Raw genomic sequence first — 25,505 nt, forward strand, 5'->3', positions numbered from 1 at the left:
AACAGTGCACTTATATAGCCAACTAAAAAGAGAGCATCTTTGGTGCTATAAATAATTAGTTGTGCTAGTATCTTATACAATATAAAACCAGTGGTGGAAAAAGTAGCCAACCGTCATACTTGAGTAAAAGTAAAGACGCCTTAATAGAGAATGGCTCAAGTTAGTCACCCAGTAAAATTCTACTTGAGAAAGTCAAAGTATTTGGTTTAAAATATACTTAACTATCAAAAGTAAAAATCATTTCAAATTCCTTATATTAAGCAATCCAGATGGCACCATTGTGTTTTTTTTAATTTACAGAAAGCCAGGGGCACACTCCAACACTGACATCATTTACAAACAAAGCATGTCGTTTTAGTCTGAGTCCCCCAGATCAGAGGCAGTAGGGATGACCAGGGAGGTTTGGATGATAAGTGTGTGAATTTAACTATTTTCTTGTCCTGCTAAGCATTCAAAATGTAATGAGTACCTTTGGGTGTCAAGGAAAATGTATGGAGTAAAAAGTACAATATTTTCTTAAGGAATGTAGTTTAGTAAAAGTAGTCAAAAATATAAATAGTAAAATACAGATACCCAAAAAATAAAACTTTAGTACTTTACAGCACTGTATAAAACAAATGTAATCTTGAAGACAATCATCTAATATTTAATTGAAATCAAACAAAAACAAATTGGTTTTGAAGGAAGGATTTTTATTAATGGTTAAAAAACAAACAGTTCCATGAAGAAAATGGTAGTGAAGCGATAGATGGTATGATGACACGTTTGTATGGGAAATAGTTCAAAGAATACATTGCTGCGAGTTTAAAACAATTGACCACAAAAAAAATAAAAAAAATTGCACAACAAATTGCAAAGTAAAAGTGAGTTACAGTCATAATGAAAAGAGACAGACATACAAGCTCAAAGCCTTAGTTTCATGCCATGCAGTCCTTCAGGTTCAGGGAACAGGCTAATGTTCTCAGCTTACATCATGTAATATAGCAGGTTCATAACAGCCTTGTCCTAGAGCAGTTATTACAGCCTTGCCAACTCCTTTGGTCATTCTCAAGACTGCACAAACTGATCTGGGACAAGGCTAGATTTTTTATAGTGGTCTAAACCAAGCTTCACAGACAAGTGAAATTAATGAATGACATTATCCGGTATTTATACCTATCTGCTTGCCAACCATTTTAAAAGACAAGGTGTAAGATCGCTAGTCTGGTCCCAGATCTGTTTGTGTTGTCTTGCCAATTCCTATCGTCACAGTTTGGCATGGCAGCACAAACAGATCTGGGACCAGGCTGTAAGATCTCACCAATTACATTGATCACTGTACTATATCTCCATAGGGTGTTGAGTGCAACTTGAAAGCGAGATGTTTCTTGAGACAGTCTTTTCATTTCAGAGGGGTTTCACAGGATAGTCCATTGAGGTGTGGTCACTGATTATGCATGCAGCGTTAAAATAGTGAGATGTGCCTTAAAAGCAACGGTATTCCTACATTCCATATACCCACTATTAGCCTGAATCCAGATGGAATGGTTTCGTTTCACCCTCTGTTTGGATCCAGGCAAGCCTACGTTTTTCTCTAAAAGCAAATGGTAAAACAGTGAGTTCCAGGCAGTGCTATATTGTAATTGAGGTGTTTCAGTTCACAGGGCTCTCACAGCAAGTGAAAATGACTCAATTTATTTTGTTGTTAAGAATAACAAAAGACTATAGCTATATCATTAACCATACAAAATCTGTATTCTCTTGTAACTGTAGCCATATTTTGTCCTCTTATGTTCCATTTGTCTTTCCTGTGATTGGTGACATTAGGTTAGGAAGGAGGGGAGAGCTAAAGCAAGCCAAGGATACAGGATTATATAACAAAACCTTCTGCCCTAGTCTCTACACATTCCTGCCACATGACCATACAGCCTGTGTAGACCGATGCAATACCAGCAGTCTCACCAGGTACCACCAACACTGGTTGATAGAGGTGGTGACTGATATTCTCAACATGATTTGAGTTCTTACGGGACGCAGGGCACACGTACATGATGAGTCACACAATTAATCTGTATAAATGGTAGTGTTTTACCTTGGCCATCGGGCCCTTTTATATACACCCACCAGTTATACTGCAGAGAGGAAAACACGCTCTTGTACCCAATGCTGTTTGAGTGAACAGATTTAACGCTAATATTAGACATCAGAAATTAGCACCGTGCAGTTGGTAGTTTTTAAATCTTGAATCAGTTTTCACCAGTTTAATTAAGTGATAGTTCAAGCGTTTATTTGCTTTTCCTTGTTTCGTTTTTTTAAAAGACACTGATACAATCCCAATACATTCTAGTGGTTAAATCAGGTTTTAGTAAAACATTTTTTCTTTAAACAAATAAAAAAGGGAAAAAAAAAATCTACTGCTCACTTAAAGTAGCAAGCCTAAATAGACAAGCGTAAGAAGCCACACAGCTGCACTGAACCAGACCGATTGCACACAGTCATTCACCACAGAGCGACCGTTTTTAAAACTTCATAAGCGATTGACCCTTTTTTTTTTTTATATATATATAAAATTGGCACACACTAGGAGGTGAACACAGAGTTATAAAGCCAGACAAATAATACTAAGCATGTAGGGTCAAAGGTTGTGGCTCGCTCAAGGGGAATCGAAGGGTTACAAAGCGTAAGAGGGGAGGTCTGGTCTAGGGTTCCTTTGATTTTCCTTCCTTTTCTTCAGTCTTCTTCTTGTTTTTCTTGAGGAAGGAAGGAGTGCGGAACTTCTTCTTCTTCTTGGAAGGCGATTTGCCGGGGGATTCGTCGCCGTCCTGTTCGCAGTCTTGGTCGCCGGCAGCATCAGCAGGCTCCTCTCCCACGGCGGTGGGCTGTTCGGTGGCAGCGGGAGTGGCAGGATCTTCGGCAGGGAGGGCGGGGACTGGGGCGTCAGAGGGTTCATCGTCTGGGGTCAGGTCAGGGAGGGTCTGTCTCAGTGTAGCCTGATCACTCTCATCCTTATAGGTGTGCTCCAGCTGAGAATCTGTGAGGAAGGGGAGGAAATGGTTCATCTGTGAGGAAGGGGAGGAAATGGTTCATCCGCAGGGCCTGCAAAGCAGCTGCAATGCAGACAAAAAACTAACTTTTCAAAGCCAATAAGAGATTTAGCTATTAACATATCACTTTACTCTCACTTGGGAGGAGTGATATCTCCAATTTCCTTCTGCAATCATTTAGTCTTTGTTCCATAGTCCAACTTGTGGAGGAGACATAACTAAAGGCCTGTATCACTATATCATCCATGAAAACTGACAGGCTACAGTACTTCTGCAGATCAGAATCTTTAGGCACCAATCAAACAGCATGCTCCTCAGCCGAGGCATGCCTATATATAGTACAACACTAGCCATCTCCACCGACTAGCTTTACATTGACGACTCAGACAAGTACAACACTAGATCATTCCACAAAGCCAAGCCCAACAATGATTTAATGCAAAAAAAATATATTTAAAAAAAATCTGTCCTTTCCAGCAACTATTGTGGACATGTATCCTGGCTGGCACAGTACAGCTTGGCTCAGTAGTGTGAAAAGGGTCCAGTAAGACCATATTCATGTGCTCCAAGTATTTGAATCATTGATTTATTCAGATACACATGTATATTCAGTGCAGAGGGATCTTGTCGTGTTGACTAGCGTGCTCCTCGCTAATATCCATCGGTACAGTGCATCAACTTCATGCTGCTGTAGAACCATTGTACAGCGTCAGCAGTTGGTCTCCCTTTCTGACCGTGCACACAACAAACCAGACAATGTGCTCCATTTCCAACTTGTATTACTTGCAAATATTGATGTCAACTTTAGACTAATTATCCACAGAAGTGTTGAAGCTCCTCAAAATGTAATCAAAGACAAAGCATAACACAGAGCACTGAGAAAAACAGCTGTTTATCACCTCACCGCTAAGCCAACAGCAAGCTTCACACTTAGCAAAGCGACAAAAGCATTTATTCTACTACAGCCAAATACATGAACGTTGTATACCTGAGATTGGGCTCATCTGGAAAAGAAATATAACATTCAATAAATAAAAAAACTAAAAAAAACTACATACATTACCCATTTCATGTGAATCGTAATGCAGGAACTTAGGGATTTAATATAGATTTATTATAAGATGTTTGCATGTAATACTCAAAAGGTTAAAGTTCAATAGGTCAACTCCGGGAAGGAATAGAAACCTAAAACGAGATGTGTTGCTGGGTCTCTCTCAGATCTCTCCACTGTCACGGACCATAAACTGTATGCGAATAAGGCCATAGAGGATGGGTGTCCAACATTTCTGAGTGGTGTTCAGTTCAGACAGGAGAGAAACCTATCCATCCTATGAGTCACCATATGAATCATAACTATGTGACAAATCAATGATCTCTACGTATGGTTTGGGGATTTTGTACTATGAAGACAAGCCTGAGAACAGAGGCCGCCATTTTGTCTTTTGTACATCAATCTCATAATTTGTGAAATCTTTTAGGACAGGGAGGACCTCTGAATTGGCACCTGGCAACAAAAGGAAATACAAATGAAAGAACAGGAAGTCAAGGACCATAGTGAGGAAGAATAGATACTCAACCCTAGTGGATGGGTTTGGGCCACGGAGAAGGAGAACGAGAGAGGAGGAAGAGTCGGAAAAGTGAAGCCATGCAAGGAACAGAGGGGTTAATGGTTTGATCACAAGCCATGAGGGTGGAGGTGGCTGGAACAGTACGTACTTACTATGGCAACAGGTACTCTTTAGCATTCCCATCTCCTGATAGTAACGCAGCCACAAAAAAGAAGAAGAAGCACAGGTAGAAACACACGTCTATAGATGCAGGTCAATCACAGCCACCACAGTGTTAAAATTATAACATCAAAATGAAAATAGGAGAAACAGGAGAAATTAAATTTAAAAAAAGAATGGCGACAAGCCATTCTTAGGACTCCAAAAGATGGAGAATGGAGAAGTGAACAGGGATCGGAACTAACGGAAAACATGTTACAGTCTTATAAGACCATCTTTGATTAGATTACACCAGTAAATGGCCTAGTAAAGAGAACACAGTTCGTCATGGTTTATACTGGGAGAGCACAGCCTGACTTGTGAATGTCAGGTGATAACTATGTCCCTCACAGGGCGCCATAGATCTTGATCCATTCAATCTTGTATAAGCCATGGCAAGTGTCTGAGAAAGACTGTTCTTTATGATTTTAGAACCAGTAGTCTCATTATGTTAGACATTCTCCTGCCATATGGTTTTAGAACCAGTAGTCTCACTATATTAGACATTCTCCTGCCATATGGTTTTAGAACCAGTAGTCTCACTATATTAGACATTCTCCTGCCATATGGTTTTAGAACCAGTAGTCTCACTATATTAGACATTCTCCTGCCATATGGTTTTAGAACCAGTAGTCTCATTATGTTAGACATTCTCCTGCCATATGGTTTTAGAACCAGTAGTCTCACTATATTAGACATTCTCCTGCCATATGGTTTTAGAACCAGTATGTCACTATATTGGACATTCTCTTCCCGTCGTTAAAAGGTGTAATCCAACCGTAATAAAGACCAAGAGGGATAAATATAATAAATAAAAAATGTTAACTTATCATAATCCACTTCAATCTTAATCTCACGTAAGAAAGAAAAATCACCCAGCTGTCTAAAAGTTACAGCTCTTTGGCATAGTACCCATTTGTAGAAATCTACTGATCTTGAGGAATCATAATCTAAGAGGATATTCCTCGGAATGAAAATGTCCTCCATTTGAATTCCACTGAACATTACCTGCTCTTACAGTTGGTTTGTTTCATAATCCAATTCACCCCTATCGACCTCGATTAGCCTCAAACCTCTTGGCCTGTTATTACACATTAAACATCGCATTCAACAGCACCTACAGTTACAATGTTAAAGACATCAAAGGGAAACATAGAAAGGAAGCCCAGTCCCAGCATTTCTTGTTGTTGACCCTTGACCCTGAATGTTGTCACTCAATAGTCGCCCAGATGAAGCCATGCTGAAATGTTGTGTTGCTTGTTGCCGGGCAGACTAGAACAACTAACCTTCCTCTGCTTTGACAGGGGTGCTGGGTGGTGTGCGGGTCGGACTTTGACCCTTTGCCTCTTCCTCGGGCTCTGGTAACGCATCTGAGGAGTCTGGGGGAGGAAATTAAATCAAACCTTATTTAAAGTCCATTTCACAAATGAAATAGTTTGTCAACAGGTCAGATTAGAGCAATGAAATCATTGATTTTTCAAGATAGCCAATTACTGATTTCATTTAAAAAAAACACATCACCCTTAAACCACCACATAGAGTAAATTAAAATAGCACAGTCAGAAAACAGCAGAGGAAAACACAGGTATTGATTATTATTAGAGGATAGACAGTCACACACTGAGGAAGTAACAAAGCTCCCAGTGGCAACAAGACCCATGTAAGTCCACCTTCACTCCAGAGAAGGAACTGCTTCCATTGGAGACACCAGATGATTAGTAGTAAACATTTACAAACCAACCCCAAAAGGACAACAGGTCCGTGTTAAGAGGAGGAGGAGGATGATGATGAAGGAAGAGTCTCTTTCCCAGGAGTGATTGATGAGAGGGGTCATTCATGTTCATTTGGGAAGGCTTCCTTGGAGAACCACAATCAGCATTAGGATTCCATTGGTTAAACAGAGATCAGTCAAATCAGATGGTAGGGGAGGGATGCAAAATTCTGGAAACTTACCCCAAAATTCCCAGGTTTTCCAGAAATGTCATCCTGGTTGAATGATTCCCAGTTGGAGGATTCCCTCCCCGCTGATTCCCTTTTGATTACGGGAATACTCCAACTGGTGGGATTTCTGGAAAACCTGGACCTTTTGCAACCTGAACCAGGAGGAAGGTGCATAGTCAGAAGACAGACGGGTGTTGAGGAATTGGGGATTGGGGGCCTAGTAGTGGGCAGGACCGGAGCAGGATTAACCCCAGAGAGAGAGAAGGGACAGGGACTCCAGTCAAAGGTCAGAGTGCAGGACGGAGAGCAGGAGGGCAGGCCAGAGTCAGTCTGCAGTCAGTCAGTACCTGGAACCTCAGTGAGGGCAGGCAGCTCTGTGTTGGTGGTGCTGAGAGCCTTCAGCACGGCACAGTGAAACTCCTTGTGAGGAGACTCTGAGGGGGACTCTTCCCCGTAGCCCCCAGTCCCCGACCCCGTGGACGTCCCTGGGCTCCCCTGACTGCCCCCCGACCCAGTCAGAATGTCTCGGCTGGGGAGAGAGGAGGAGGGAGAGGCAGCCTTGGAGGAGGCTGTGGGGGTAGGCTCAGAGACCCCAGGGATAACCAGTCCAACTCCAGCTCCCTGCTCTGGGATACAGAGGGGCTTTGGCGGCAGTGGGGGCTTCTGTGTTGAGGTAGAGGGGGACAGGCCCTGTCCAGGCCCAGCTGAAGAGAGCTGGAAGGACTCTTCACCCTGTACTGGATGAATGATGCAACAGTTTCTCTCCATGTTGCTCTGCTTGGTGACGGGTCGTGGGCTCTGGGAGCTTTGTGGAGAACTACCTCAGACCCCACCGATTTATTGTGATTCTGTATCTTTGCTGTTTTGTCTTGCTACTGCTACTACTACTGCAAATTAATGGAGAAAATAGGGTATAAAATGGTGAAAACACTGCTGTTGGTTATTTTTCTGTCTAGGTCAAATGTGCCTTAAGAGCAGAACGGTGGCAGGTCTTACCATCGGGTCCTTTCTGTTTGAGTTCCACCTCTTTGCGGTAATCCTCCAGCTCCTGGTCATACTGTTTATTGAAGGGGTTAGGGCCTTTCTTGTTGATGATGACACGTGGCTGGTACTCCTTCTCTATGATGGCCTTAGACGCTGTCACTAGCTCCCCCTAGTGGTACAGACAGGGAGGGACACAAGACAAATTCTTGCTAAAAACAGGCCTGTTGTGCGTCACAAAATAAAATCTTGTCACAATTTCAAATCGATGCTAACACTGACATTTTCTAAATAAGTTGATACTAGTATGGAGCATTTCAAAGCAGTTTGAGTCTGGACAATAGGGTCTATTCATGAAATCACACAGAGTAGCATCAGAGAGGTGAGAGGTCATGTGAGAGGTCATGGATGGTCAGGAAGTACCTTTCTAAAAGACTTAGCAGGGCTATTGGTCTCTGACAGGTCGAGGTCGGCAATAGTGTCCGTACAGTCAGACAGAGGGGCGTCCTGCAATAGTAAACTGAGTGAGGGGGGCATAACCCAGCCCAAGCACACACACACACACACACACACATACGTTCATAGTGCTCACACACAGTCAAAATGCACACACACACACACACACGTTCATAGTACTCACACACAGTCAAAACGCACACTCACACATTAAATGGTGTGTACACACACACACACACACACACGTCCGTACACCAGGGTTTCCGTTAGCCGGTAATTGCTGGCATTTGGCAAAAATAAATATAAAATAAAGCCAATAAATACAATTGTTGCCGGCCAAATTGACCGGGAGAAAAACAACGGTAGGCAGACTATCAGCGCGTCACCCACCACTTTACAATGTGAGCTGAAGGCAGTATATATTTTTAAAGCATACTTAAATTGTTTGAAACCTGAATATTTTACTTCATATTATGAGGCATTGTTTGAAAATCCGACCAGAGTCGATTCTGTTAAAGACTTCATAGGCGGCGTGTGAGTTCCATTTCTACTGATCTGGGTGCTAGTTATGATTTTCATATTCGCATTTTCGTGGAACAGTTTAATTTCAATGTTTTGAAAAATGATTTACCCTTTATTTAACTAGGCAAGTCCGTTAAGAACAAATTCTTATTTATAATGATGGCCTACTGGGGGACAGTGGGTTAACTGCCTTGTTCAGGGGCAGAACGACAGATTTTTACCTCGTCAACTCAGGGATTCGAACCAGCAACCTTTCGGTAACTGGCCCAACGCTCTAACCACCAGGCTACCTGCCACCCCATAATAACGTTCTCATTTCTCAAAATCACTGTTGCGTGGTTAATCATAGAAATCTGAATTAAAATATAAAAATAACTATTAAACTAATGCGAGAGCATCAGCTGATACACCGTGATCATTGGCCTCTGCCATATGGACACACTGATACACCGTGGCCTCTGCCATATGGACACACTGATACACCGTGGCCTCTGCCATATGGACACACTGATACACCGTGGCCTCTGCCATATGGACACACTGATACACCGTGGCCTCTGCCATATGGACACACTGATACACCGTGGCCTCTGCCATATGGACACACTGATACACCGTGGCCTCTGCCATATGGACACACTGATACACCGTGGCCTCTGCCATATGGACACACTGATACACCGTGGCCTCTGCCATATGGACACACTGATACACCGTGGCCTCTGCCATATGGACACACTGATACACCGTGATCACTGGCAGCCTAAATGAGAGCATGGAACTCAGATGGCCAATACAGCCGTTGACCTTGATCAACCAAGTAAAAATACATAAAGCCGACAAATAAAAACATAAATAAATAATGACAAGTCTGGTTCTTTCAAATCCAAGACATCTCTCTCTACTCAGCCTGTCTGCCTCCCTTTCTATCCGTCTTGACTTGCGCTACAGCTAGTGAAGTGCAACATTGTATCTAGTCAATCAACTGGATCAGTCCTGAAGCTGTCTCTACTATTCTATTCCAGGCCCTCAGAGTTTCCCACTCCAGTGAGCTCAGGACAGAAAGCTGTTTTTATGCAAGGGAAAGGTATTTTCTAACATTTCCACTGGATATATGAATGGCAAAAAATAAATAATAAATGTTTTACTTACTGTGTGAGGTGAAGAAAAAATGACTGAGAAGCTCAGCTTATTAGTGGTGGATGTGATGACTGAGAATACGAAATCCAACATCCCCAACTGGGCACATTCCTACAATTGCGCCAGCATGCCAGGTAGGCTACTTATGTGTGCTCAGGCATTAAGTAGACAGAAAAACCAGACACATGCTCATTACTCACATGGAGCACTCCAAACAAAACAAAAAAACACGTAAATTATGGTTATGAAATAAACCAAGTTTCAACTGAGAATGAGAAATGACTGTAGGCCTAATTAGTAATACATACATTTCTGTTAATGCATTGTAACAAAATGACAGGGATTAACGGTTCATTTACTGCTGGCTACATATGTAATGGCGATTTGATCAAAATAAACAAACATTCAAAGGGCAAACAATTTACATGAAACAATAAATGCGCAAGAATTGGCATTAGACAGCCGAGTGGATTCATTCTAGAGATAGTCGCACCTATAGGCTATCTTCGCCTCACACCACTCCTCCTCTTGTCTCAACATTTTAAATGATACTCCAGACACATTGTCTTCACATATTTTAGATGTTATTCCACGGACAGCTGCAACTCAATAATCAGCTAGGACTTTGGTCACAGGGTTAGGGTTAGGGGTCACACGCGCTGCCTATGAAAGACTTCCTCTTATGACATTCCTCTCCTGTTCTATTGGTTTTCATATGAACTTTCTTTCGTTGTCCAGAAGCCAAAAGGCACCATCCTAGTCATATTATCAACCCATGCTAGTCATATTAGCAACCCATGCTAGTCATATTAGCAACCCATGCTAGTCATATTAGCAACCCATGCTAGTCATATTAGCAACCCATGCTAGTCATATTAGCAACCCATCCTAGTCATATTAGCAACCCATCCTAGTCATATTAGCAACCCATCCTAGTCATATTAGCAACCCATCCTAGTCATATTAGCAACCCATCCTAGTCATATTAGCAACCCATCCTAGTCATATTAGCAACCCATCCTAGTCATATTAGCAACCCATCCTAGTCATATTAGCAACCCATGCTAGTCATATTAGCAACCCATGCTAGTCATATTAGCAACCCATGCTAGTCATATTAGCAACCCATGCTAGTCATATTAGCAACCCATCCTAGTCATATTAGCAACCCATCCTAGTCATATTAGCAACCCATCCTAGTCATATTAGCAACCCATCCTAGTCATATTAGCAACCCATCCTAGTCATATTAGCAACCCATCCTAGTCATATTAGCAACCCATCCTAGTCATATTAGCAACCCATCCTAGTCATATTAGCAACCCATCCTAGTCATATTAGCAACCCATCCTAGTCATATTAGCAACCCATCCTAGTCATATTAGCAACCCATCCTAGTCATATTAGCAACCCATCCTAGTCATATTAGCAACCCATCCTAGTCATATTAGCAACCCATCCTAGTCATATTAGCAACCCATGCTAGTCATATTAGCAACCCATCCTAGTCATATTAGCAACCCATCCTAGTCATATTAGCAACCCATCCTAGTCATATTAGCAACCCATCCTAGTCATATTAGCAACCCATCCTAGTCATATTAGCAACCCATCCTAGTCATATTAGCAACCCATCCTAGTCATATTAGCAACCCATCCTAGTCATATTAGCAACCCATCCTAGTCATATTAGCAACCCATCCTAGTCATATTAGCAACCCATCCTAGTCATATTAGCAACCCATCCTAGTCATATTAGCAACCCATGCTAGTCATATTAGCAACCCATGCTAGTCATATTAGCAACCCATCCTAGTCATATTAGCAACCCATCCTAGTCATATTAGCAACCCATCCTAGTCATATTAGCAACCCATCCTAGTCATATTAGCAACCCATCCTAGTCATATTAGCAACCCATCCTAGTCATATTAGCAACCCATCCTAGTCATATTAGCAACCCATCCTAGTCATATTAGCAACCCATCCTAGTCATATTAGCAACCCATGCTAGTCATATTAGCAACCCATCCTAGTCATATTAGCAACCCATCCTAGTCATATTAGCAACCCATCCTAGTCATATTAGCAACCCATCCTAGTCATATTAGCAACCCATCCTAGTCATATTAGCAACCCATCCTAGTCATATTAGCAACCCATCCTAGTCATATTAGCAACCCATCCTAGTCATATTAGCAACCCATCCTAGTCATATTAGCAACCCATCCTAGTCATATTAGCAACCCATCCTAGTCATATTAGCAACCCATCCTAGTCATATTAGCAACCCATCCTAGTCATATTAGCAACCCATCCTAGTCATATTAGCAACCCATGCTAGTCATATTAGCAACCCATCCTAGTCATATTAGCAACCCATCCTAGTCATATTAGCAACCCATCCTAGTCATATTAGCAACCCATCCTAGTCATATTAGCAACCCATCCTAGTCATATTAGCAACCCATCCTAGTCATATTAGCAACCCATGCTAGTTGTTGTATCTTTAGATTCACCCTCTTTCTACATTTCTATCATCTCTGTCATATACCGCGCATATCAAGTGCGCTGTTTAGAATGGGGTTTTGCCTCAATTTGCATGTTGGTAAATGTTTGAAAATTTTGGTTTTATTGGCTGCTTCATTACAGGAGTTGCATGTTTTGTTAAGATGAATTACCATAATCTGAATGTGATTTCTGTCATTCTGAGCATCGTGGGTGGAAGCCCTAACAGGTTACACACCCAATGCGTGGGTCTGGTGAATTTCTTTACATTCAAATTTTCTCGGTCACGTTGTCCAGCGCCACATTTTCCTAACAGAAACCCTGCCGTGCACACACACAAGTCCATACAGTACACACACAAGTCCATACAGTACACACACACACAAGTCCATACAGTACACACACACACAAGTCCATACAGTACACACACACACAAGTCCATACAGTACACACACACACAAGTCCATACAGTACACACACACACAAGTCCATACACTACACACACACACAAGTCCATACACTACACACACACACAAGTCCATACAGTACACACACACACACGCCCATACAGTACACACACACACGCCCATACAGTACACACACACACGCCCATACAGTACACACACACACGCCCATACAGTACACACACACACGCCCATACAGTACACACACACACGCCCATACAGTACACACACACACGCCCATACAGTACACACACACAAGTCCATACAGTACACACACACAAGTCCATACAGTACACACACGTCCATACAATACACACACACACGCCCATACAGTACACACACACACGCCCATACAGTACACACACACACGCCCATACAGTACACACACACACGCCCATACAGTACACACACACACGCCCATACAGTACACACACACACGCCCATACAGTACACACACACACGCCCATACAGTACACACACACACGCCCATACAGTACACACACACACGCCCATACAGTACACACACACAAGTCCATACAGTACACACACGTCCATACAGTACACACACGTCCATACAGTACACACACGTCCATACAGTACACACACGTCCATACAGTACACACACGTCCATACAGTACACACACGTCCATACAGTACACACACACAAGTCCATACAGTACACACACACAAGTCCATACAGTACACACACACAAGTCCATACAGTACACACACACAAGTCCATACAGTACACACACACAAGTCCATACAGTACACACACGTCCATACAGTACACACACGTCCATACAGTACACACACGTCCATACAGTACACACACGTCCATACAGTACACACACACACGTCCATACAGTACACACACATGCAGAGTTTGTTTCAGTGAGGAAAATGGGGCAGTCAAGCATGATAATGATAAGAAATATGCCAGGCCCATGCATTGCAAGACCACACTTCACATTGAAGTGTGTAAATGTACTGAAAACACAAACCGAGTGCATAAGACATATTTAAATCGTAACTCTCAAATTACACTACAAACAGTTACAGCTAAACAGTGAAGAAACAGTTCAGAGCCAACCAGCAGTTATTTTTCAATTCAGGTAACAATAAAAGGTCCTAAGGTTAGAACAACACTCCAACAATGGCCTCAGCGATCTCCTCAAAAACAAATTCTCTCAGAGAGAAATAAACGTGTAAGTTAACACAATTTGACTAACAGCAAATGAGTGGGATCCAACCAAGGTCAGATAATGGACAGGACCTCAGAGGGTAAACCAACAACATGCAAACTCAACTCTGAAGTCATGAAAGCAATCTGACAGACCTGAAGGCTAACAGCATGTTGGGGTTAGCCAGCAGAAAAAGGTGGCAAACCCAAATCAACCAAAGGGGATGAACACAACCCGGCCTGTGATGCAGCATGAGGTTTACCTCTGACCGCCATGTTACTTACCTGCCACACTGAACTTCTCTGTGGTCAAAGAATAAGGTAAGTTAAGTTCACTTATATATCAGCGGGGGGAGTGTCAGGTCAGACTTGGGTTCAAATACTATTTGAAATCATTCAAATACTTGTAGCATTTGCTTTAGACTGCTTAGAGGGCAGGGTTTGCAGTTTTGGAACTATTGTATTTGTTACATTGCACCAGGCAAGCTCAATCCAGCCCAGTTTCAGAATTTTAAACGATTTCATATAGTATTTGAATGCAGGTCTGACTCAGGGTAAGCAGCACACATATTGCCATTTTGCAGGGGTTGCCTGGCTGTGGGGCGGGGCATAGTGCAGGAAGGGTGGGGCGCAGGAGGGACTCACCTGGACAAAGGAGCGATCCACCATGCTTCCAGCACACAGCACCTGGGACTCTGGCCCTGCCGTCGTGATGTCCTTCAGGTTCTGCTCTCTGATCTAGAGGACGGTGGTAGTCGACAGAAGGAGAGGGGTTGGATACAAAGCCACGGTCAAGACCGAAAAACATCTTGATTCTCTACCCTTCTCCCAAAGTGTGCACTTGTACATGACCTCATGGATTTTTCAATGGTGGAATCTCCCTTTCTCGCTATCCTTACACAAATCAAATGCTTCTAAATCCATAATGGGGAGTGTGCAAGAGAAATACACACTTCGGGAGTAGGGCCGATGGTCGAGCCCAAAGCCATGTTGAAATGACAGCCTGTATCAACATCAAAGCCATGTTGAAATGACAGCCTGTATCAACATCAAAGCCGTGTTGAAATGACAGCCTGTATCAACATCAAAGCCGTGTTGAAATGACAGCCTACCGAAGCCTGTATCGACATCATACCTTGTTCCTCATCTCCAGCACCTCCTTGGGGTTTGTGTTGAGCGGGACAAACTGATTGGCCACTGCAGCCTGTCGCATTCCTTCCTCATTTGTCCACTGTAATCACCATAGCAACAATTAAAATAAACAAAATGATGCAGCCAAAATAACAAAACAAAAAAAAACTGGAACAAAATCTAGAAATATACAGACTATGCAGGCTTTAAAGAACTATAATAATAGATCATGCTTTTCAAACAGAAATAATGGAGGAGAAGGTACAAATGATTCTGTGAAGGACTTGTAAATATATTACACCTGGAAGCAGTGAACCAATGATGATGCACCTTTTGTCAAGATGGCTCGCTGTTACACAGTTCTAGTCAGTGCTTTTCAGTATCAAGTTACTCTATCCCATTACCTAAAGCCCCAGCATCTGACCCTTTCTTATTGACTTGATGGAAATGAGTAGGCCCTCCTACATTACTTGAAGACGCACCATCATCATCATCATCATCATCATTGATACTCTTGCGGTTAGATTTCAATAACAGATACAAATGACAACAAAAAAAACACAAAAGAGCAACTGAAGGCATCACAAGATGACGAGAGACCGTGGAAGAGGGAGGGGTGACGACGTGGAGGGGTGAGGCAGGGGGTGAGGATGTGGAGGGGTAAGGACGTGGAGGGGTGAGGCAGGGGGTGAGGACGTGGAGGGGTGAGGCAGGGGGTGAGGACGTAGAGGGGTGAGGACATGATGGTGCTGGCTTACAGTACAGTAGAAGCTATGTGGACCAGCGAGACAGTGGCAGTGGGGTGAGGCGTGAGCATCACCAAGTCATTTCCCAGGCTAACATCACGTACAGTAATAGTAACAGGACAACAGGGATAAAGAGAGAAACACAACGACAGACGAGACACTCGTCGACCACTGACTGACAAAAACTAAATTGGAGAAAAATCCAACTTACCCCCCCCCCCCCAAGAATTGCACTTTATACAAGTTAAAATGTCTTTAGTTTACATTTAGTTATAAAGGGATGCCCTGGCTTCTATGGTATTTTGATCTACTACTGACATGTTTTATATGACAGAAGTAGAAAACGAAGAAGAAATACTCTGGAGCTGTCATTTTTGGAAGGAAATGAACAGGACTGTTTCTGGGGTTCTTGACAGAGGTGTTTAAACCTGAACATAGGCAATGCTCAGCCCGAGACAGAAAAATAAAATAGGAGACATTTTTTCTCAGACACAGATATGATTGAATGAGCAGCAAGTAAATCTAACTTAAGCCTCCATGCACATCAGTGCACTTTCAGAAAAGTAAGTTACTCTGTATTTAGCCTTGGAGTAGCATGAGCTATGGGTACTTTTCTGCTGAGGAAATGTTTCAGCTGAGCTGTTAAAGCAGTTAGGTGCAAAATCAAAAAACTAGATGAGGTAGAGGCAAAGGGTACCTGCATGGTTTGTAGCTAGGATAGGAACATGGGATGGACATGTAAACATGATATACTCACTGAATATGTACTGAGTCTCACAACAACACTTTCTCCTACTTTCCCAGAGGAGATAATCGTTTCAAAAGTTAGACCGGTCAAATTTCCTTTTCTTTTTCCCCCCACTATAAAAATCCTCTCATGCATAGGAACACTTAAGGAGAGTTTGAGTATTTTTTTTTACCGAAATGAAACTTGGAAAGAGGGGAACTAAAATGGCATGTTATATCATTAGGGACATTTGGGGGAATGGTTGAGGATTGGGGAATAGAGGGGGAGGAGTCATAAAAAAGCAAGCTATGACTCGTGAGATTCCGATTCCATACCGAAAGCAGAGTGGTCTTGAGCACTATACGCCCTGTCTTTCGCTTTAACTGTAAAAGCTCCAGATGTGATTAGCTGTCTGGCTGATTAGGTCACTTCCTGGGTGCAAACATCAAACAATGCTAAAAAAAAAATTATATATATATATTTTTTTTTAAAGAGGCATGCTAGCTTTAAAGTGCATCTAAAAACAGGGATACTGTCTATAACTTCAGTGTATGATTCTGTTAGATTAGCTAGTATATATTGTCATACCCTCATATCATTAACTGTGGTAAAAGATGTTGTGCAACACATCTGAACATTGAACAGTGTGAGGTTTGCTTTAGTAAATGCATCCACCATTATGCTTCAGTGTCACACTGAAATAACGTCCCTGAGTGCACAGTTAGAAAAGCTACAGACGTACAACACCAGACAGAACGAAACGAACTCCAAAGCAGCAGAAGTGGTTGGTTAGCAACATCAGAGCCACGCCCACATCACTCTTCCTCCCAGCAAGCACCCATAATGCATCTGGCTACTCATGCAACACAGCATGCGCTGGACAGCTGGGCTGGCACCCTAAAGCTCTAGGGAACAGAGGATGAAAAGAGAGGAGGAGTGGGACTAACAGAGGAGCGAGAGAGAGAGCGTGAGGGAGGGACCAACTGCTTAAGAGAGAGGTTAGTAGGGAAAACAACTTTAGACAGAGTGGGGATTAGGAACAAAGAAGTTAATATTCAAAGGAATGGAAACGGAGAATTGAGAAAATGTATAAATCTGTCTTAAGCAGTGTTGTCTTTTGGACTGGCTAGAGAGAGAGAGAGAGAGAGAGAGAGAAGGGTTTAAACAGACTAGATAGAGTATTAAGACAAACACTGGAGCCATCTGGAGAAGTAGATATATCACAGGTTCTAACTACATCCCAGGATCCATTCCCCCCTAACCTTAGAGTGCCAACCCGCTGCCCGTTCATCAAATAGCTGAACTGTACGTCTAACTATGAACAATAAGGTAGGCACAGACCAAGCAGTTGGTAATACAGCTTGGCACGCAGACACCGGACGAGAGAGACTGCAGCAAGGGTTTGACGTGATCGTGTGTAATGTTCGTCCACACCTTAGTCTTCGACTTGGGACTGCCGCTGTCGGGCCCTTCCTCGTAGGCCTCTTCCGGCCGGCCCGAGTTGAGCCAGCCGGTCTTGTCGCGCTGCTGCCTCTGAAAGCTGAGTTTGAGAGGGGAGCGAGCGCCTGAGTCACTATCCTCGGCATAGGAGTAGCCCGTGGCTGAGGGAGCGATCTCTACGTCACTGCTGAACTTTTTAGCTTTGTCTCTCAGGGCAGGGCACCTGTAGGGATAGCCCGTCCTGTAGCCCTAGAGAGACGAAACCGGGCTCAGTTAGATGGTGTCGTGGTAAGGCAGTGAGAATAATGCAGTGAGAATAATGCATATCAAACCCTGTGGTTAATAATCTACAGTATCAGTCATTTAATCTTACATGAATATCTTCAAACTAATATGAAAAAATATATTTTTCCAGAATTGCATGGAAAGTTAACCCTAATTGTACAGTAGAACATGAAATTATATATTTCACACCATTTTTTGTGTGTAGTTTATCATTCTGTGATTGTATGTGTTCACTGTCATGCAATGTTTTTCTAATAAACTTGAATAGGGCAGTTCCTTCCTACCAGGTTATCCAGCATCCTCATGTAAGCCTCAAACTCCTGCTCCCCCACCAGCCACTTGGGGTGTGTGGAACCCTCGACATGCTCAGAGCACCGTGGCCGAGCCTTGTACTTAGCAGGGTCCAGCATCACCAGGTTATCAGGCCCTCCAGCACTGGCTAGGGTGCGCACCTGGAAACGCACACATACACATCAGTCACACACAAAGTCATTCAGTCACAGACACGGTCATGTCACATGCAGAAGAAAGTATTCTGTTGGGTATGAATTGCTCTGCATCACACTTGGCAAATGCTCAGAGAGCTAGCATTGTGCCTGAGTAACAATGTAATCCCCTCTTTATAATAATACAACGTATCATTTATTGAAGGCTGGGAGCAGCGGCAGAGCAGGGACAGAGCTGCCCTGGAGCAGATTCTCACAGATATCCATGTTGGAGCTGAAAACAGTGTCCTACCTGGATCTCACATGCAGTGACCAGGTTGTGGATATAGTAGAAGGCTTCCTCCACAGTCTCCCCAACAGACACCAGACCATGGTTTCTCAGGATCAGGACCTGGTGGACAAACACAGGTGCTCAGTATACCTACACTCACTTGTAGCTTGTCCCAATTCACTCCCTTCCCCCTCGGCATTAAACCTGAGAGGTTGCAGATCTATAAGACAATTACACTGCTTATACCGATCCATACATTTTAGATCTGTAAACACTATACCAGGACTCTTCAACCTTGTTCCTGGAGAGCTACCTTCGTGTAGGTTTTCACTCCAATCTTAATCTAGCAGAGGGTAGCTCTCCAGGAACAGTGTTGGAGAGCCCTGCACTAGCGTGTTAGGGCCAAGGGGAAGGATTTGAGTGTAACACTCTCTCTCACTAGCGGGTTAGGGCCAAGGGGAAGGACTAGAGTGTGACACTCTCTCTCTCACAAGAGGGTTAGGGCCAAGGGGTCGGACTAGAGTGTGACACTCTCTCTCTCTCACAAGAGGGTTAGGGCCAAGGGGAAGGACTAGTGTGAGACACTCTCTCTCACTAGCGGGTTAGGGCCAAGGGGAAGGACTAGAGTGTGACACTCTCTCCCTCACAAGAGGGTTAGGGCCAAGGGGAAGGACTAGTGTGAGACACTCTCTCTCACTAGCGGGTTAGGGCCAAGGGGAAGGAGTAGAGTGTGACACTCTCTCTCTCACAAGAGGGTTAGGGCCAAGGGGAAGGACTAGAGTGTGACACTCTCTCCCTCACAAGAGGGCTAGGGCCAAGGGGAAGGACTAGAGTGTGACACTCTCTCCCTCACAAGAGGGTTAGGGCCAAGGGGAAGGACTAGAGTATGACACTCTCTCCCTCCGATACCTTGCTGGTTGGGCCCAGGTTTTTCTGTATGAGGACTTTCTCCTCCTCGTCTATGAGGATGCCGTGGTAGTCATGGTAGGCCACCTCCCCCAGGGTCAGGGCCTCTGGAGAGATGGGCAGCAGGCCACACTTCATGGCCGACACCTGAAACACAGAAAGAGTGCAGTTCTTTACCACGACAGATCGGGTAGTTGACAAATGTTACTCATTTTTCCTGCCAAATTCATGGGTCTCTCTACCAGGCAGCTGTGGGAAGAGACTAGTGACACTTATATTTCAAGACCCAAGTTTTACCGAAACTCATATCATTAAGAAGAACATGACAATGTGATCAGTATATACCCTTCTCACACTACTGAGCCAAACCGATGTACTGAGCTGCTCTGGTTGTGTTTCCACTACTGTTGCTAGAATCGCTGGAAACTTACTGCAGCTCCAGCCGGTGTGTGGACGTGTACGATGCACTTGATGTCTGGCCGGGCTGCGTAGATGGCTGAATGGAGAGTGAAGCCAGCCTGGTTGACCCCCAGGTTGGTGCTCCCTCGGTCCACTATCTCCCCTTGTATATTAATCTTCACCTAGGATGGGACACAGAGTTAAACCGATCGGACACATTACAATGTAGCTCAATGGGATGGGACCAGACAGGCAACCGTGAGTCCATGCCTTACGAAAGCCCACAGTGATGCTATAAGTGAAATGATCAAAAAGTGAACAATTATTATAAAACAGGGTGTTTGGTTCCTCGATGCTGATTGGTTGATACAGTATGTGGGATTTGAGGGACAACAACTCCCACAAAATACCACAACCTGTTAATGTGATAATTCCACTGTCCCGCAGCCAAGGCAGGAAATTAATACACTTAATCTCACTCGGCGTCTATACATTACTTTTCCATGCTACTATTATTTTTGCAACAGTATAAACCTGCCCGTCTGCCACTACGACCTGTGCAACAATGTATCATTTAACAAATAAGATCACTCCAGTGTCAGTAGACTAGCTAGCCCAAGAATGAACGTGAAACTAGCTAGCTCGGACTCTCCAACCTATGTAGGCCTATTGGATATTTATTAAAATCATTATTTATTGAAGTTCATGTCTTTTTCATCATTGAATCTCTGCTAGCTAGTTACAAGACAATTATTTGTTTAGCATAGCAACGTGGAATGAATAGAATGAATAACTGGGTCAAAACATGAGAAAAAATACTAAACAACCAACTCGCTTGGGTAGCAACTTCAGAATGCAAAAATAAATGTACTCATTAATATTTGTATATGTACTCATTAATATTTGTATATGTACTCATCATTAATATTTGTATAAATATTTAGTCAACTGTTTTAGAAAATCAATAATGCCATCGAACACAGGGAGTTTTGTGTGACAACTCCCTCAAAGGGCTGTATCCCTTGGCTTCACCTCAGGCCTCAGAACAGCCCATGTCAGGAGTTGTCACACGCAAATTCTCAGGTTCAGGCATTATTGCTTAAATAAACAAATCTAAAAAATAACATATACCGTGGATAGGACCAGACAAGCAGCAGAAAGTCAATGCCTTGTGACTTATCTTACGATGCTAGCCTGAGTCCCAGATCGGTTTGTGCCGTCTTGCCAAATTTACAGTAGAAATTGGCAAGACAACACGAACTCAGCGTCAGTGCCTGTCAGGGAAATTAACAGTCTAAACAGATGATACAGGCAGAGGGCGAAGAGTTGACGGCAGCTTCAGCCTTGAAGGACCAGTGACTCAGCATGTACAGTGCCTTCAGGAAGTAATTTTACATTTAACATTTACATTTAAGTCATTTAGCAGACACTCTTATCCAGAGCGACTTACAAGTACATACATTCATACTTTTTTTTTTTTTTTTTTGTACTGGCCCCCCGTGGGAATCGAACCCACAACCCTGGCGTTGCAAGCGCCATGCTCTACCAACTGAGCCACACGAGGCCCACGAAGTAATCGTATCCCTTGACTAAATCCACATTTTGTTGTGTTACAGCTTGAATTCAAAAATGTTCTCTCACCCAATACCCCAAAAAGACAAAGTGCAAACATGTTTTTAGAAATGTTTGCAAATTTATTGAAAATGAAATACAGAAATATCACATTTGCATAAGTATTCACACCACTGAGTCAATACTTTGCAGAAGCACCTTTGGCAGTGATTACAGCTGCGAGGCTTTCTCGGTAAGTCTAAGAGATGTGCACACCTGGATTGTACAATATTTGCACATTGTTCTTAAATTCTTAAAGCTCTGTCAAGTTAGTTGTGGATCATTGCTAGGCAGCCATTTTCAAATTTTGCCATAGATTTTCTCCCAGTGTCTGTTGGAAAACAGACGGAACCAGGTTTTCCTCTAGGATTTTGCCTGTGCTTAGCTTTATTCCGTTTATTTTTATGCTCCCTAGTGTTTGCCGATGACAAGTATACCCATAACATAATGCAGCCACCACCATACTTAAAATGATCAACGTTTATGAAGAGAATCATTTTATTCTGTACAGGCTTCCTTCTTTTCACTCTGTCATTTAGGTTAGTACTGTAAAGTACATGTTGCGTTAATATGTTTGTTTAGTATAGTTAAAGTTTTGGTCCCATGTTTCATGAGCTGAAATAAAATACCCCAGAAATGTTCCATATGCACAAAAAGCTTATTTCTCTAACATTTTTTGGCACACACTTGTTTATATTCCTGTTAGTGCACATTTCTCCTTTGCCAAGATTATCCAGCCACCTGACAGGTGTGGCATATCAAGAAGCTGATTAAACAGCATGGTCATTACACAGGTGCACCTTGTGCTGGGGACATCAAAAGGCCACTAAAATGTGCAGTTTTGTCACAGAACACAAAAATGCTGGCATTTTAACAATTGATTTGCAGGTAAAATTACATGTAGGACAATCTCTGTGTTTGGATGATGGAGGCTGAATGACAATCACTTATTTAATCACTACTTGAAACGCATTCAGCATAACATAAAATTAACATATTCTATTAGTTCACAGCGTTGTCACACATTATGCAGGCAGCTGTTAAGAGTGAGACACTGGGGGAGAATCTTACCAGACTGGAGGCGGAGACTTCACTGTACAGAAGCCCAAAAGGGACAATCAGGAACCTCTCCTGATCTGAATTCACCCGTACCTGGAAGACATGAGTGCAGATGGTGGTCTTAACAAGCAGTAACAAACAAACAAAAACCTGGGGAATTACACCAAATGGCTCACATACACTAGAATGCAGTTAATATTTTTCACGTTTCATCAACAATATAATGCTTAATCAACTAATTTTACCAACCTAGACAACTCTACATTATCCTGCTGAGCTTTCTGAAAAGATATTCTGCAGGTTAAATGTGCAAAGGCACTACAATATACTGCAGTAAAATAAAAAAAGATCCTGTCCTACATATTTCTTCTGGTGTTTCATAACATAGCAGTGGATAAAGACACTAAAGAAGTACATTAGAAGGCTGTCTTACGGTTAAGTGGTTGTAGATGAGCTGGGACCAGCCGAAGAGGTCTGTTAGGCGGTAGAAGGCGGCTAGTTTACAGCGGAGCAGCTTCTCTCCCTTCTCATAGGAGATCGAGTCAGATCCACGCAGGTCATTCACTGGGGTTACCATGCCCAGACCTGTAAAAGGGGGAGAGAGAGCGAGAAACAGAGATAAATATTTGCACGTCATTATAAAACACTATTTAGACAATGTGAAGTTTAAAACGTCTCTATTCCTTTTGAACTTTTGTAAATTAAATATTTACTGTTCCATTTTTCACTTTTTTGTTTATTATCAATTTAACTTGCTTTGACAATGTAAACATATAAAGCCCTTTGAATTTCATTCACTCACCTCAGTCAAGAAATAATAATATGTCAATTTATTAAACAGAGTCTATCCGTCTATAATTACGAAGTGTCTATGGTTAAGAAGCCTGTAGTTACATTCTACAACACTACCACCGACCTCTGAACTCAGAGGAGACCATCTTGGCCTGAGGGGACCTAAGTGCTTGACGTATACTGTACGTAAACACACAAAGCAGCATGAATGTGTACTAGCTAGGTACACTAGGGGCCGGAGTACTGTGTACTAGCTAGGTACACTAGGTGCCGGAGTACTGTGTACTAGCTAGGTACACTAGGTGCCGGAGTACTGTGTACTAGCTAGGTACAGGAGTACTGTGTACTAGCTAGGTACACTAGGTGATGGGGTACTGTGTACTAGCTAGGTACACTAGGTGCTGGAGTACTGTGCACTAGCTAGGTACACTAGGTGCTGGAGTACTGTGCACTAGCTAGGTACACTAGGTGCTGGAGTACTGTGTAACTAGCTAGGTACACTAGGTGCTGGAGTACTGTGTACTAGTTAGGTACACTAGGTTCCGGAGTACTGTGTACTAGCTAGGTACACTAGGTTCACTAGGTTCCGGAGTACTGTGTACTAGCTAGGTACACTAGGTGCTGGAGTACTGTGCACTAGCTAGGTACACTAGGTGCTGGAGTACTGTGCACTAGCTAGGTACACTAGGTGCTGGAGTACTGTGCACTAGCTAGGTACACTAGGTGCTGGAGTACTGTGCACTAGCTAGGTACACTAGGTGCTGGAGTACTGTGTACTAGCTAGGTACACTAGGTGCTGGAGTACTGTGCACTAGCTAGGTACACTAGGTGCTGGAGTACTGTGTACTAGCTAGGTACACTAGGTGCTGGAGTACTGTGTACTAGCTAGGTACACTAGGTGCTGGAGTACTGGCTAGTACTGTGTACTAGCCAGGTACACTAGGTGCTGGGGTACTGTGTACTAGCTAGGTAAACTAGGTGCTGGGGTACTGTGTACTAGCCAGGTAAACTAGGTGATGGGGTACTGTGTACTAGCTAGGTACACTAGGTGCTGGGGTACTGTGTACTAGCCAGGTACACTAGGTGCTGGGGTACTGTGTACTAGCCAGGTACACTAGGTGCTGGGGTACTGTGTACTAGGTGGAATTTACTAGGTGGAATTTACTCTTGGTAGATGAATTCACATCACAGTAGCCAAATGCCTCATACCTCCATAACGTATGCATTAAAATGCATTATTGTCAGGGAATTAAGACACTGGAGGGTCATATTTACACTACATGACCAAAAGTATGTGGACACCTGCACGTCGAACATATCATTCCAAAATCATGGGCATAAATATGGAGTTGGTCCCCCCTTTTTGCAGCTATAACAGCCTCCCTCCACTCTTCTGGGAAGGCTTTCCACTATATTATTATTTTACCTTTATTTAACTAGGCAAGTCAGTTAAGAAGAAATTCTTATTTTCAAAGATGGCCTAGGAACAGTGGGTTAACTGCCTGTTCAGGGGCAGAACGACAGATTTGTACCTTGTCAGCTCGGGGATTTGAACTTGCAACCTTTCGGTTACTAATCCAACGCTCTAACCACTAGGCTACCTGCCACCCCGGCAGATGTTGGAACGTTGCTGCAGAGACTAGCTTCCATTCAGCCACAAGAGCATTAGTGAGGTCGGGCACTGATGTTGGGTCGATTAGGCCTGGCG

The 25,505-nt window shown here is 43.1% G+C and overlaps 1 protein-coding gene across 22 annotated transcripts in view; it reads right to left on the reverse strand.

Annotated features, from left to right (window-relative positions):
* Positions 1 to 675: 675 nt before the first annotated feature.
* The window catches only part of LOC129811977 (alpha-adducin-like), a 46,013-nt gene continuing 21,183 nt past the window's right edge, over positions 676 to 25,505 (reverse strand). The window contains exons 4-20 of one of the 22 annotated variants that reach the window (XM_055863884.1): positions 23,439 to 23,590; positions 23,018 to 23,098; positions 20,368 to 20,517; positions 19,940 to 20,083; positions 19,052 to 19,150; positions 18,598 to 18,765; positions 17,930 to 18,277; positions 15,120 to 15,215; positions 14,630 to 14,722; positions 14,270 to 14,287; positions 8,135 to 8,218; positions 7,727 to 7,883; positions 7,078 to 7,467; positions 6,076 to 6,168; positions 4,744 to 4,777; positions 4,012 to 4,027; positions 2,970 to 3,010 (exon numbers count right to left, since the gene is read on the reverse strand). In XM_055863884.1, the coding sequence (XP_055719859.1) occupies position 4,027; positions 4,744 to 4,777; positions 6,076 to 6,168; positions 7,078 to 7,467; positions 7,727 to 7,883; positions 8,135 to 8,218; positions 14,270 to 14,287; positions 14,630 to 14,722; positions 15,120 to 15,215; positions 17,930 to 18,277; positions 18,598 to 18,765; positions 19,052 to 19,150; positions 19,940 to 20,083; positions 20,368 to 20,517; positions 23,018 to 23,098; positions 23,439 to 23,590 (2,108 nt within the window). In that variant the 3' untranslated portion in view covers positions 2,970 to 3,010; positions 4,012 to 4,026. The other 21 variants (XM_055863859.1, XM_055863908.1, XM_055863916.1 and 18 more) reach the window with 21 other exon arrangements.

The sequence above is a fragment of the Salvelinus fontinalis genome, chromosome 2, assembly GCF_029448725.1.
Source record: "Salvelinus fontinalis isolate EN_2023a chromosome 2, ASM2944872v1, whole genome shotgun sequence".
NCBI lineage: Eukaryota > Metazoa > Chordata > Actinopteri > Salmoniformes > Salmonidae > Salvelinus > Salvelinus fontinalis.